The sequence below is a fragment of the Epinephelus moara genome, chromosome 19 (assembly GCF_006386435.1).
Source record: "Epinephelus moara isolate mb chromosome 19, YSFRI_EMoa_1.0, whole genome shotgun sequence".
NCBI lineage: Eukaryota > Metazoa > Chordata > Actinopteri > Perciformes > Serranidae > Epinephelus > Epinephelus moara.
The window spans coordinates 21,140,116-21,155,374 of NC_065524.1; the positions used below are offsets into that span (position 1 = coordinate 21,140,116).

General features: G+C 42.4%; 2 protein-coding genes across 2 annotated transcripts; both read left to right on the forward strand.

Annotated features, from left to right (window-relative positions):
* The first annotated feature begins 3,768 nt into the window (after window positions 1-3,768).
* Window positions 3,769-6,666, forward strand: nkx2.3 (NK2 homeobox 3). The gene is made up of 2 exons (XM_050071138.1): window positions 3,769-4,438; window positions 5,397-6,666. The coding sequence occupies exons 1-2, from the start codon at window positions 4,048-4,050 to the stop codon at window positions 6,035-6,037; spliced, it is 1,032 nt and encodes a 343-aa protein (XP_049927095.1). The 5' UTR covers window positions 3,769-4,047; the 3' UTR covers window positions 6,038-6,666.
* A 2,806-nt stretch (window positions 6,667-9,472) lies between these two features.
* nkx3.3 (NK3 homeobox 3) lies at window positions 9,473-12,513 on the forward strand. The gene is made up of 2 exons (XM_050071424.1): window positions 9,473-9,967; window positions 10,710-12,513. Exons 1-2 carry the CDS (start codon window positions 9,688-9,690, stop codon window positions 11,231-11,233), a joined length of 804 nt encoding a protein of 267 aa, XP_049927381.1. The 5' UTR covers window positions 9,473-9,687; the 3' UTR covers window positions 11,234-12,513.
* The last annotated feature ends 2,746 nt before the right edge of the window (window positions 12,514-15,259 follow it).

Sequence of the window (15,259 nt, forward strand, 5' to 3'; positions counted from 1 at the left end):
CCGGGACATTTCCAGCTGTGTTGGTAGCAACCAAACTACATTATTTCTTTAACGAGAGTTTGGGACATTTCAAACCCTGTTCGTAGCAACCAAACTGGGTACTTTTTAATGGGAGTTCAGGCCACTTCCAATAGGGATTGTAGCAACAAAAGTGGGAGTTCTTTAACAAGAGTTCAGGACATTTCTAGCCATGTCTGTAGCGGCGTATTGTTAAATCAAAACATTATGCTTTCCTGACCCTGACAAAGTAGTCTCTGTATCTAAACCTAATCAAACATTAACCACAGCACTGACACAACAACAAAAACAATGACATTTAAAATTCTGATGAAAAGAAACTTAAAATTTCAATCAAATTTCAACATATCTGCTACATATGAGATGTAAAAATGTAACATATTCATAATTTGCAGTAACATACAATGCCAACATGTATCCTGGCAACTGGATTGAATATTTGGTGCTTGTGGAGCTGAAGGTAAGTGGGTGAGAACAGGGTTTTGCTAAAAATCTGGCCCCGGGCTCGCCTCTGGCCTCCTCATTTCCTCCAGTTAGAAAGCGCTGTCATCCGTCACTCGGGCCCAGGCAGGGGCACAATAGCACAGTCTAGGTCCTGGCTACTGACACCATCACGTGGGCTGCTGATAAGACTCACCTTCCGGGACCCCAGAGAACTGAGCCGCACAACAGTTTGGTTTTATGCCATTCTTACAGATGACCGTGAAATAAAAGGGAAAAGGAAAGTACATTATGAGCTACATGAGGCGAGCACACTCTGCATGTAATTGTGCTTTCTTCTAAATTTTCAAGGTCCTTTAATCTTTATGGCCTCATGACTTCCATATTGCAACACGCTCTCCTAATGCAAGATGCTGGGGGAAAGCTATCACACCCTATTAGCCAACCCACTCACACACACACACACACAACATGGAAAACAGATCGTGCAGCAGACTCACTTGAGCTAATCTATTTTCCCTAATGTAGCAATCTATTGTTGTTATTGGCTTACTGTAAGACAAATGGATAGTCATACTTCAGTTCCCCATCACACATTCAGGCTGTTATAGTAACACCTGTAAACAACCAGCTCCTTTGTAGAGAGGTGTTAAGTGCTCCTCTACAAAGCTCTGTCAAGTCATAATAACACACAACTTCTTTCAGTACACACACACACATGCTACACAAGGCCTGTACAGTGCACCCACAGACACTGGAGGTGTTGATGCTTTCTTTACGCAGAGTTTACCACTGCGGTAAAACCATCAGATACCAATCGTCTCTTGGCTTTACAGAAGCAGAGACCACAGGGGAAAGATAATTGCAGTCATTACCAACTCATCAAACTTTCATTCTGTGTTCAGGGATCTGCTGTCTTTGGAGAACATTCTGCCCTACATCTCCAAGCGGATCGGTGCTGTGGCCCTGCAACCACTGATAAGACTATACACCTGCCACTCTGCACACGAGACACTGCTTCGACAGGTTAGCCTGCCAGTGATATGGAGAGCAGGAGAGGGGGCAAGAAGAAACATGTTGAGCACTGCCTGGCAAGCCATCAACTTTAAAGAACTACACCAGAAAGTGAATTGTGAGGAATGATTGAAATTTGACTGCTGCGGAGGTGGAAGCCAGATTTTTTAAATTTAGTTAGTTAGTTCTCCTCTTTGTTTGGTGCCCAGCAGTTGAAAGCTGTGCAGTCTATCCGTGCTGACCTCTGCTGTGGGCCTGACCTCACCCAGCTTATCACGATGATTCTGAAATGAAGATGATGTATTGGAGAGCCGCATTCAGCGCCCGAGCAGCTCCTTGACACTCTCTGGGAGTCTGGGTTTTGTTACAGGCAGGAAACAGACTCTTCCGCTCCGTAAACACGCTTCTCTGCTTGGCCACTTTTGGGCTGCCGGTGGCACGCGAAGACCGCTGATGATGGTCAGTTGAGGACTCGCTGTGAGGCTGTGCGCGGGGATGAAACACTAATTGTGCCATTAGCGCGTAACCTGCGTCTCTGACCCGTGAAGCTCTGATGCACATGAAGGCTGCAGCGGCCTGTGAGCACTGAATTTGCTCTTAATAGCCTCTTTAAAATAACAGTGCGAGACATTTAGATACAGAAGGCTTCTCTCTTATCTATTTAACCACTGTAGATTTCATTGGGTAATATTTTGTAGCTAAACACTTCAACCTCATTTTGTTGTCGTCATTACGCGACAAACATTGATTTCTGTGTTTGGTCTGTTGTCTCTTTGAATCATTGCACTCAATAAACAGGGCTGGGTAAATATTTGGGAAACAATTTGACCAGATTTACAGCCTTTTGGAGTATTTTACAGGCCAATATATTCCACTTAAGCCTGCGTAAATTCCCACTAACTCGCGCGAAATCACCGCTGACATTGTGAAAATCACCAGTGCTTATCCTTAAAAGTAAATCTTGATAAAGATTGTATTTTAGGCAGTTTCAGCAGTTTTCCACGGCGCAAACTCATCCGACCATCCCAAAATCTCCTCTTCTTTTCTCCTTTTTTTGCGGGAGCGCATTTAAAATATCTAAAACCTTGTGCGCACTGACGCCTCTTCTCTCCGCAGACCCAATCCCTTAACCCTGCTTCTCCACTTAAACGGAGCATTTTAAAAGACATAGATCTCCAGAAGAGGGGAAGACGCTGGCCCTAATCTAAACAGCGACTTGTTGATGGTGAGCGGATGAGATTATGTCGGCGTGCTCTCCTTTTCTTTCCACACGGTTTAGGAGCAATGGGCCTTCAAACCCTGGCGCCTGCACTTGGCCACAGATAGTAAAGAGGTGTCCCGTTTCAGCCAGTCAGCGTGCCTGCCTTTTGGTACACGGATACAAGACAGATATTTAACATATATTTTTTGGTTTATAAAACAAAAGTTGTTGGGAATACTGGGAGTCTGCTGGCATGAATCTGTGACTCATGTTGCTGGAGTCACACAAATGCAAAGAACATTTTCTGCGTCAAACTAAACGCATAACTTTTAAAAGCATAATTCGTCCTTTTTATTATTCATTTATTTATCAAAGACCTTGAGACACAACATATTTAATTAAAATTATATTGCAGCAACATTTAAGCTTGCCTTTGCTGCACGAGAAACGGATAGTATCAATTCAGCTGTCTTGCAATATTTTACCCAGGCCTTTTTGTTCCAAAAATACTGACCTAATGTCAAGGGAAAACATCATCGTGGCCAAGTCCTTGGGGAAAAAAATCCTACAACTTTCGCAAATTAAGGAGACATAAATAAAAGTACTAAATATTCTCCACATCTCCTTGGGTTGCCAGTTTTATCTCATTTCCCACAGTTGCGGCGGAGTATCTTATCCACGGATTGCCGAGACAGGAAACGAAGATATGCGTAATCTTAAGAGCACCGTGGTGATCATGGGAAGAGATGTGATGTTGTGGGACAATTTAGCAAAGATAAGAAAATAATAAATGCAATTTGAGTCACCAGTTGAAATGAAAAATGTTGCTGTATTAACATTTTGATTATATAAAATAAAAAAGCTTTTCTGATGCCTTTTTTTGTTTGGAAGACAAGACGCATGTAATAAAAACTTTCTTACCTTTAACATCTTTAACAGTCTGATGAGAGTCGATGGTGTTAATCATTTTTTATAAATTAGGCATATATGTTTTCCTGACACACACCGACACACAGAGAGGCTGGCTCTGTCGGTCCCTCCCCCGCTTCAGGACGTCACTGAAAGGGAGAGGACAGCATCTTGGCTGACCCAGCTCTTTCTCAAGATAACTGAATTCAGCCAACCAAACAGGATCGACCTCTCTCTTTCTCTCCCAGCCCTCCAGCCATAGACACACAGCCAAAGGAGAGGGATGTCACAGCTGAACGAAAACCAGTCCTTCTCCGTCTGCATGAAAAACAAGCAGTGTGCGACGATTCTTCACGCTTACGCACAGGGTATTTACGTCTTTTACGCGCCGTCCGGAGACAAATTGCTCCAATTTTGGGCCTGTTGACTATTTGTTATCTGTCATCTCTCTGTTGGTGGTAATAATGCTCCCCAGCCCGCTCATAACTTCTTCCACCACGCCTTTCTCCGTGAAGGACATTCTCAAGTTAGAGTTGCAGCAACAATCTCAGCAGCACCAGCTCCAGTTCATCTCCTGCTTCGGTCTCTCCGGTGCGCTGTCACAGCCGGGAGCTTTCCCAAATAAGTCGTTCCGCTCCTATTCACCGCCCTCCTGCATGTTGGCCGGCAGGGACAGCTCAAGTCCCATCAGCTCCGGCCTGTCGGAGAGCGAGGAGAGGATGTCCTATCTCAACACGTTGACGGTTCAGGAGCGGCTGGCGGAGTCCAGTCTGCCGGGGGAGATGTTCGGCAACCCGGCGCAGAGCCACTCTGCGGAGCTCCGGCTGGAGACCGAGCAGGAGGAGCAAGACACCAGTGAGTACAGTGATACTAATGAATATGAATATCCAAAACTGTGTGAGAGTGATGATAATGATAGCTTCCGTTTTTATAGGTAATTGTAGAAATAATAGCACTGACAGGAGTCAACCAGAACTATGATTTTATATGTGTCTACATGTCCTGCAAAAAACATCACATCTAAACTGACTTTAGACAAGATATCATTTGCTGATTCATGTTTAAATGATCACGAAACGATCACTAAATGGACACAGAGGAGATGTGTCCTAATGCTCCACTTCGGTGAGTGTTACTAATAATAGAAAATAAATTTTTCGTCTTTATATTATAAGCCACACCTTGAACAATTGTCCCATGCTGTAAGTTCGCTGCCAGCCACTTAGTGGCTGTGCACAAAGCTTGCAGGCATTTAACTGTTGTTTACATCCGCACTGATTAATGTATTCTTAATATTCCATATAAATAAATCAATGTAATAATCCATAAAACAATTTATAGGATTTTCCTTAATTAATGTGCATTTAATTATCACACAATCGGCAAATATTTTAATATTAAATATATTTACCTGCAACTTTAATTTCCAAGATCGAAATTGTTCTTAAATTCATGGATGCATTGACAAATGTAAATGTAAATGCTTAATCAATTTTTCCTGAGTAAGTCTTTTAAACCACGTTTTGATTTAATTCCTAATTAAATAAAATTATAAAAAGCTGGTTAAGCAATTTTAAGCAACTTCCAATTCAGTACAATTTCGCTTTAAAAAAATAATAAAATATATATATATATAAAAAAAATACAATAATAAATAAATGAGATACACTAACCAGAGTATTTGATGTGGGTATCAGTGTGATGAGATTTGGAAACTTGAATGAGATCTGGGAATTATGTAGTGTTGAATTAATAATTTCAAATACTGCATATTTAGCTTTGATGCACACTTAAACGTTTCCTCTCCCCACAGAGAGCTGCGCTGCGCTGCGGGGTGACTGTGAGGACCTAGACTCAGAGAAGCCCGCCACCAAGCAGCAGAGGACCAGGAGGAAACCCCGCGTGCTCTTCTCCCAGGCTCAGGTGTTCGAGCTGGAGCGGCGCTTCAAGCAGCAGCGCTACCTGTCCGCCCCGGAGAGAGAGCACCTGGCCAGCTCCCTGAAACTCACCTCCACCCAGGTCAAGATCTGGTTCCAGAACAGGAGGTACAAATGCAAGAGGCAGCGGCAGGACAAGACTCTGGAGATGGCGGGTCATCACCATCACCACCACCCACCACCGCCGCCCAGGAGGGTGGCTGTGCCGGTGCTGGTGCGGGACGGGAGGCCTTGTCTCACTGGATCCCAGAACTACAACACCTCTTACACAGTCGGAGCTCCAAACCCGTACAGCTACAGTGGCTACCCGGCCTACAGCTACAACAACTCGGTATATACTAACACTTACTCCTGTACTTACTCTAGTTTACCTGCTCTGCCGCCCAGCAACACCACTGCTAATGCTTTCATGAACATGAATTTGGGAAATCTCGGCGCACAGACGCAAAGCCAGGCGCCCCAAGGACCAGTCGTCACACCCTGTCAGGGAACTCTGCAGGGCATCCGGGCATGGTAGCGCAGTCTTTACGCACGGAGAGACTTCTCTGGGATAGCTGATTGGACTCAAGCATATAAACCTGATCGATTAATGCAAGGAAAGCACAATTAAACATTACAGAAAGTACAGGCCAGTAGGCTGTAACTCAAGGCAGGCCTGTGAGGAAACCCTAACCCACTGACTGACAAACCATATTCAGTGTGCGCCCTTTTCTCTGAGCCACAGTGTTTAGTATTAAACTTGCTGTTGGATGTTTCATTGTCGGATTGAATGTTGCCGATGAACAAAGACTGTGCGTAAAGTGGCCTGTTGTGGCGCAAAATGAATGTGATGTGCGGAAAAAATAAAGGGAAACTGTACGGATATTTCCATGCATAAAACCCATAATAAATTCAGTGTTGGCCTAACAGGCACATTCAATTGGAGCCCTAAAATTTACTGCAAAAAATAACAAAATGGACCATAATTGCTGGATAATGCAATTTTAATAAGTATTATGCTTTTTGTTCTTTTTTAACAGTGTGATTTGTTTTGGCCAGCAGATTTTGTTCCAAGTAAATTTTGAAAGATAGTCAATGTGAAGTGAATAATTTGGGCGTTTTTACATTATGACGAAAATGATCACTGATGAAATTAAATAACAAACATGACACAAGTGCTTGCTGTTGTGTGCTTTGTGTATGTGTGTGTGTGTGTGTGTGTGTGTGTGTAGTATAAATGTATGTAAAAAAAAAAAAAAAAAAGTAGGTTTTTAGTCTCAATAGGACGTTTCCGGTCTTGTTTGGAGGCACGTGTCTGAACATTCATATGCATTTCTATGGGAAACAAATACATTAATGTCGAGTTGAGTTTATTCTATAAGCACATTCTATAATTTCTCATCATCTCAAGTCGCTTCTCAAGCCAAGCAAGCTATTTTTTTTCCTGTGAGAAAGCCTGTGGTAGACTTTGGTCTGAGACAAGAACCAGAAACAGAGAGAATTTAGAGGCGAGCTGATGTCCGGTCAGGATTCAGAGATGGACATTAACCAGACAGCCGGCATCCTCAGGACCCACAGAGAGAAGAAACTCACAGACATGATAAATATTGTTGAAAAAATTCTCTTCGTTGTTCATGACACTGGAAGATAAAACACCCCCCGTTTTTTTAAGAAAAAAAGCTAAATATATTTTATTATACTCGAAATAATAATCATAGGTTTAATAGTCGACAAGTAATTTTATAATGACTATATTTAATTATATTCACATAATAGTTACCCACATTTCACTCACACACACTCGCCGTTAATTGGAGATGATGGACAGACACCTCCATCTCTCAGCCATGCTCGACCACTACGCAGACACTATTAATGGAGATGAATGGCAACGTAAACAGAGTGTTTGTCTCCTCTGATAGCCTCACTGGCCACTTCCCCTGGCTACCGCACTACCGGTAGGACATACCTGGTGTCAGCTCTAAGTGCTGCACAGTCACTAGTGTAAATAGAGCTGGCGACAGGACGGCGATGCCTGAGGACGCGGCCTGGCCACGGCTGCTCTGACAGGCTGCTGCGATCGCTATCTCGCGCTTTCCAAAGATAGCAGCTCGGATCATCGCCGCGCTAGGCGTGGAGTTTCCCAAAACAAAGTCTCCAATGGCAACCACACAAGGAGCTCACAAAGGAACCAGGGCCCAAATATAGAGAAGGGAAAAGAATGTGTGGAGAAGCTGGAGTAAAGGCTGTGGACCTCCAAGTGCTGTCCAAGCATGGCATCGGATGGTGAAGGAAGCGTTTATCAGGACTACAGCCAATTTATCTCAGTTTTACCTGGTATACTATAACGTTAGAAAACATGCAGTTTTATTTACATTAATGGTCAAATTCAAACAGTCTGGAGTAGCCTAAAGACAGAGGATGTGCCTGTTGTACAGATAAAAATCTCCAAGACAAACCTGTAGTTTTGCTCTGTAAATAAAACTGACTTGACTGTGGAAACCAGTTGATGCATCACAAGCCCACATTTAATATTTTTCTTTTGTGCGTAACAGAAAGGCGACTCTTTCTCACATGATCCAAAGCACATAATATATTTTCAGTCATTGCGCTCTGTATAAATTCATTGGACGCACAGGCAGTGTTTGTGCAGAGTGAATTTGGACGCAGGCACGTTGCTGAGTGAGTTAGTGATTTAACTCAGATAATAATCAACACCATTTATTATAGCAAACATGCTTCCAAGTAGCGATCTAATTTCCCACGTTTTGTTGAATCAAAATGTTACATTCTGTTGTTGTGGTGACGACATCTCGTGGTTTAAACACATGTTAAGTGTTGGCGTGCCACAACTTCAAAGTTTCCCATCCGGACATGTTGTGACACCCTGGAGCTGATTTGCGCTTTGTGGCAAACAGAGAGATTTCTCTGTTTAGTCAGAGGAAGAAAACAAAACAACACGGGAGGAGGCAGATCACTGCATCTGTCATCGCGTCTCCTAAATGAAGGGTAGGCCTACTGATTGTGCAATGCGCGCGTGTGTGTGTGAGGGGGGAGAGAGAGAGGTGTGTGTGGTTGCCATCTTTTCCTTTTACGCGCCGCTTTGGACACCATGCATCATGACCACACGGCGGCGCTACTCACCTGTTTGAGCTACAAGGCTGGAAGGCTGTTCACTCGAAATTACTCTATCTACTCTGTGATCAGTCGCAGTTATTTTGTGACATTTCAGTTACTAGTTTTGTTTACAAACATTATGGTTAATGACATCATGACCTCCAAAAGCTCAGGCACTATTAAAAACGTAAAAACGATAAGAATCCAAATTATTCACAATTTTACGCATAAAACAATTTGTAAAATTCACAATTATGAAGACTGATTTGTTAAATTCTGTCAGAATTAAATAATGGATTGAAGCACTTTTTGCCATTTTAATTTGGGAATGGTCCTGTCACAGCACGGTAGAATAAGTGGAAGCTAAAATCAAATCAAAGTTGTATAATTATAATAGTACTTTATATGTAAAGAAAGGCTGCAGCATTTTGAAACTATTTTAAACCATGTTTAAATATACGAATCACTGCGCAGAGCTGCGATTTACGCACGCTCAGCGAACTTTACGCATCATAATTTCTTACTACAGTTTCATATAATTCATATTTTGTAAACACACTGTGGCTGGAACAGCTCCATTTAGCAGCTGTAGTTCACAACATCCACTCTGAGTCTCTAACTCGTGTCCAAAATGACTGATTGAAATGTCCAAGAGAGTCCAATTACTCTCCTTGCCTTCATGCTTTAAAATGCTTCGACAATTTTAGCCATATGAAGCTCACCAAAGTGAAATACTTAGTTTACAAAATCAGTGTCCGCCGTCCTCAAGTTAAGAGCGCAGAGCGCAGCATGGAGCTGGGCGGTGCAGAGGAGGGACCAGTCACATAAAACAGCCTATCAAAGGTTAACTGGAGCTGCTGCTGAGAATGTTGTTAAAGACTTGACAGCTCCTGATGTAGGCTGTTCATTAGCAGAGCGGACTTAGATCACCACAATTAAATTAAAGCAATTAAAGACAGCGGGGAAAAGGTCGAATCAGTGAGGACTTCTGCTTTCGAGTGGCTGATCTCTTCATGCCTCCAAATAGATCGCATGCACGCGTGAGGACAGATCCGTGCTCTTACATTAACCATGACTTTGAGTTTTTCGTCTTTCTCCATCAAAGACATCCTCACCGGACGTGATGCCCGGGGAAAGCCCGGTACCAAGAGGACAGGCGAGCTCTGCGCACAGAGGCGCAACATGTGCACCGGGCATGACACGAGAATCCCTGATCGGTCTCATCACGAGGCGGATGAGAACTGCATCCACTCGGAGAGACTTCCTGCTGATCTCTGTGTGTCTGTTGGGAACCTCCGATCTGATGCATACATCGAGGAGGCCACAGGAGAGCAGACTGAGCTCAGGGAAGGTGAGCAGCTTTATTTAATTCCTCTGTAAGGAAATGTAAAGACTCTGTAGTTTTACGCAGAGACATATGACATTAGATGGACAATTTGGCTTGTTCCCTGCATTTAAATTTCATTTGCGCAAATGGGCATCTTGAAATAAGAGATAAAGTCACGCAATTTAAGAAGGAAAAAGAAATAAAATGTTTGGAAACAGGGTGGATTTGTCTCACCTCAGTCTCATCTTTTTGAGATAAAACATTGGTGTGACTCACAACAATCAAATTGCATGATGGGATATTTTCGGCAGTATTTTTTGTGACTACATTTATCATATTTTTTCCAAATAACATGACAATTTCTGTAAATAAATCCAAAGATCTCTATAAAAGCGATTTGCCTCAGAGGGATCTGCGTCAGTGACATTGAGGGCCAGCAATGCAATTTAAATGCAATTTAATAGCTCCACAGTGATGACGTTTTTGCCCCGACATTGTTGTCGTCTTAGAAAGGACAGTATTGGAAAATTAAAGCATGACACCAAAAGGCTGTGTTGTAGAATCCGGGAGTTTGTGCTATGTAAAATGTTCGCCTTATTTATTCCATTGTATCTTGTGACTTTCTGACTGTGTGAAAGTGATAGGAGACAGAGGAAAGCCTCATATTGACCAACATCTGCACCTTGTTGATGTCACCTCTCAGTCACCACCTTGATAAACAACACACACTTACTGTCGTCACACATTTCTGTTGTTTGTCCTGCAGAGCAGCAGCCAGGCTGTATGGAGCGGAACCAACGGCACACAGAGCTGACTGAGGCAGATGAGGAGAGCTGTCACCCCAGCGGGGAGACTGTCAGCTGCTCCTCCGATGAGCAGCAGTGCAGGCCCGGCACGAAGAGGCGCTCCAGAGCGGCCTTCTCTCACGCGCAGGTCTACGAGCTCGAGCGCCGCTTCAACACGCAGCGTTACCTCTCAGGACCTGAAAGGGCCGATCTGGCGGAAGCTCTGAAACTCACAGAGACCCAGGTGAAAATCTGGTTCCAGAACCGAAGATATAAAACCAAACGGCGGCAGATGGCGGCCGAGCTGGCGGCGCGCGGCTCGCCAAAGAAAGTAGCGGTAAAGGTGCTGGTGAGGGACAATCAGAAGCAGTACCATCAGGGGAATGGAGTACACATCCCAATGACTGTGCCACTGTACCAACAGGCCTATCAGTACCACCCCTACCTGCACTACTACTGCCAGCCGTGGAGCCTGAGCAGCATGTCCTGTGGAGGGATGCTCTGAAGCCCTCTATTACAAGACTTGGACATGTGTCTCTTCTAACTCAAGGTGTTGGCAGCTTCCTGCAGTGGATCACCCTGTCCTGTCAAACTGACTGAGACTGTGCAGGTTTTGTTTGTTTTATATTGGGGTTATTGTTTTTCTTCTAACTATAGAAGCCAGTTTGGTATTTTGGCCACCGATTTAGGGTTCGTAGAAGGCAAATGCCTCTGACCATGACAAGGTAAATTTAGAGATACTCTGTAAATTGTTATAATCAAGGAAATTATAAATACTGTTAGCCTGCAGTGAAGATTAGTGTGGGCACATTGGAGACTTTGCAAAGCTCTTTTAAGACTGTCAATTGCTCAGATTATTATTGTGTGGAGAAAAAAAAGTTTCAAATTTAAGACAGATTTGAGTGTGGTTATTATTCTGTAATGATTTACAAGAAAAAAAATAATTTAAAGGCTAAATAATGTTGACTACTGCTTTTTCACAATCTTATTTTCAAGACAAATTTGCTAAGGGACTGTACACAAATTCTGAAGGGAGTCAGAAAATGTGGTGAGTTATGTTTTTTTTCTGTCTTTTTGCTGAGGGGAAGACGGTTGGACATAACATGACATTTGCCATGTTATGTCCGACCGTCTTCCCCATAACTAGGGAAAAGATTGTTTCTTTTATTAGCAACCCAATTTTTTTTTAAATTTCAGCACTCCCCTGCAGGATAGTTTTCTTTTTTGTTTGTGTGTTTGGTTTGGATTTTTAAAGGAATCAAACAGTCGTAAATTATGTTTATAGTGTGCACAGTGGGTCATAAAGGTGTGTTCTGCTATATGCAGAAAACAATTCTGTTGGTGTTTCAGAGATTTATTTTTCTCATCACACTAAATGGTATCTTCACAAAAAGTTCTCTACTTCCAGCTTTCTAATTTGTGAAAATTAATATCCCATAGGGTTTGCTTTCTTAATTACTGTGCTATATTTTGAGAGGGTATTTCAGTTTCGTTTTTTTTTTGCAGTCAATGGAAGATTCCAAATTAAATATTAACAATGCTGAGGAGGGTGTTGTAATTTTAAAAAATTAATATTCAAGTCCCTGAATATCTCAGTACTGAGAAAATACAAAATAGTATATGAGGAAAAAATAGGGAGTGCTGCACTGGGTTAAGTCTGTGTAGTGAGTTTAAAAAAATCAGGTGCTCTTCAAGTAAAGATTAAAAACTACGCCTGGCCAGTTCACTCAGCGTAAAAGTCCCACTGCATTTCGAGACTCTCAATTTAAAACGTGTTGGTTCATCCATGTATTAATAAAGGATTTAACTACAGCCAAAGAGCCTCAGATGCATTTTTGGACTGCCTGCCTGGAGTGAGCAGGACAGTCACAGTTTAACAGTGGCGTTTAGTGGGTAATAGATGGTATCCTACAATTAAGTAGCCTACACTTAAAAATTATGCTTTCAATTGGTCCGTTTATACAAATACATGAACTACAGTGGGTCTGAAAGGATGCAGCTGCTTTACAAATCATTTACAAATTATTTATAAAATATATGAATGTAAATATATTAAATCAGTGACACGCTCCACAGCAGTGGCTCCTGACTGGCCCATAGGATGATCTATATGCCGCTTTCTTTCCCTCCTCGATGACTGCCAGCAACAGTCCATAATAAGTGACCAGACACAGCAGAAAGGAATCCTGAATTTATACAAACCTAACGAGAGAAAGCAGCTTATCTTGACATGTGAGACGCATGGCCGCGGCTCTGACATGTTTAGTAGGTATTTTATTTTTTTTATGGGACATCTTTATTGATGATGAAACTCAACGTAACACCTGCAAGAACACACTCTTTATAGAGAGTGTGTCTGTGTGTCAGCATGAAAATATAACTCACTGTATGCTTCAAAATGCAGACAACAGCTAATTTGATGTATTGGTTTCAGAATTATACAAAACTGCTAAATTTTACCGGCTCAACAGGATGGTTTTTAGAGGGAAAATATATTTAATGTCGCTTTTTTAAAAGGGATTATTTTGTATGTGTGTGAAGGGTACTGCGTAGGCCTACGTCTCTACTGTGTGCTGCATGAGTCAGAGAGGGTCAATAGACCGTGAAGATGTTGCACCATCGAGCCAGGCTGCACAAGACAGCTCGCATTAATCATGTCTTACTGAAAAGAGACACTCACCCCAAAGATATCTACACAATGGCCACACCTCATAGGAAATAAAACCCATAATTCTTAATTGAGTTGACGTGTACTTTGGCAGTATCCCGCTGGTACTTGACTGCCAAAACAGTGTGGCATAAATAGAGCCGACAAGCTGGTGAGGAGGGCACGCAGAACACACAGTCTGCCTTGTCTGGTGTACTACAGATAAACAGATAAAAGACATTAAGGGGAAAAAGTAGATATATTTGTGGTCAGTGATATCGCTTTGGCACTACAGGGTAAACTGTGTGCTCATGTACAAAATGTCTGCAAGCATTTGCCGACATCAAGTAGCATCATGTCCATGTAAGCCTAGCTAATAATGTTGTTACAATACTGCAACATTAAAGACATCAAAGATCTGTGATGTAAAATAGGTACTTCAACTTCCCTTTTCCATGACAAGCTGCTTTGGCAGGGCGGATCACCTTGTGCCACATGCTGGCACCAGCCCAAACCTCATTTATCTCTTATATCAAAACACCACTTCAAGCAATCCTAAGTGGTTGACACAATAGGTTTCTGTGGGGGAGGAATGATACACAACACACTCCCTTTGAGTTTCCGACTGGAAATCACCAGGGCACCATTAAGTCTAATTATTTTCACTTATTTAGTGTGTTGCTATTCAAGGCTCAGACGACTAAGACTATGCAGCAGAAAAAAGTATTGCATCGTGGCTCTGAGGTATGCCATTTTCTATGTGCTCTGATCAGTCGCATTGTGCTGGTGAATGGTTGCTTTAGTCATTGCTGCCGACCGTGACCAGATAAGAATTTTTTTTTCTTTTCCTGCACACAGTGATGTCATACTCATGTAAATTTCCATAGAGAACAAGTAAGGCCAGTCCAGTAACGGGAAGAAAATGTTGGGGTTGTACATTTCTGCAAACCACATGTACGTCACATTTGTACATTTCATACGTATCATAACAAACTTTTTTTTTTTTTAAACTGAAGCAATTCTGATTACATGTATATGAGCTGACTGTCATCAGGAGGTGGAGGGGATGGTGGATGGTGTGACAGCTGCCAAGCTGCAGACCATTGTTACAGCCCAACAGATGATGAAGTGGTTGTTTTAACAACACATCCCGGTAATTACCACCTAAACTGAGTTATTTCCAGCAAGACATTGGTGGTATTTCCAGTGGTGATTGCTCCATCAAAACTGAGACACCAGCCTCTTTTCTAGTGGCACTTGTGCCACCAAAATGGGTGTTTTTTAGTGAGATATCGCAGCATTTCCAGCTGAAATTTTGCAGCCAAAAAAAGATGTTTTTTTAGCGAGACATCAGTGACATTTTGGGGTGTTTCGTAAAGAGTAATCGGTGGCATTACCAGTTGCAATTGTGCCACCGTAAATGGGTGTTTTTAGAGAGACATCAGCATCGTTTCTCAGTGTTTATTAAGGTGACATCAGTAGCATTTCCAGCAGAAATTGTGCCACCAAAAGTGAGCATCAGCAGCATTTTTAGCTGCTTTTAGCAAGACATTGTGGCATTTCTAGCAGCAATTATGCCACCACAAGTGGGCGTTTTTAGCGAGACACTGGCAGCATTTCTGTGATGTTTTATAACGAGAAATCCGTGATATATCCAGTGGTGATTGTGCCACCATAACTGTTTTTTTAGCAAGTCATCAGCGGCATTTCTATATGTTTTTAAAGGACAACTTCGGTATTTTTCAACCTGGGCTCTATTTCCCCATGTGTATGTGCGCGTATGATTCATGGGTACCACTCGTTCTAAAATTGGTTCAGTATTGAGCCGCGAAACGAGCTAAAACAGTAATGGGGGCAAATGCGTCCCGTATAAAAGTGCTTTTT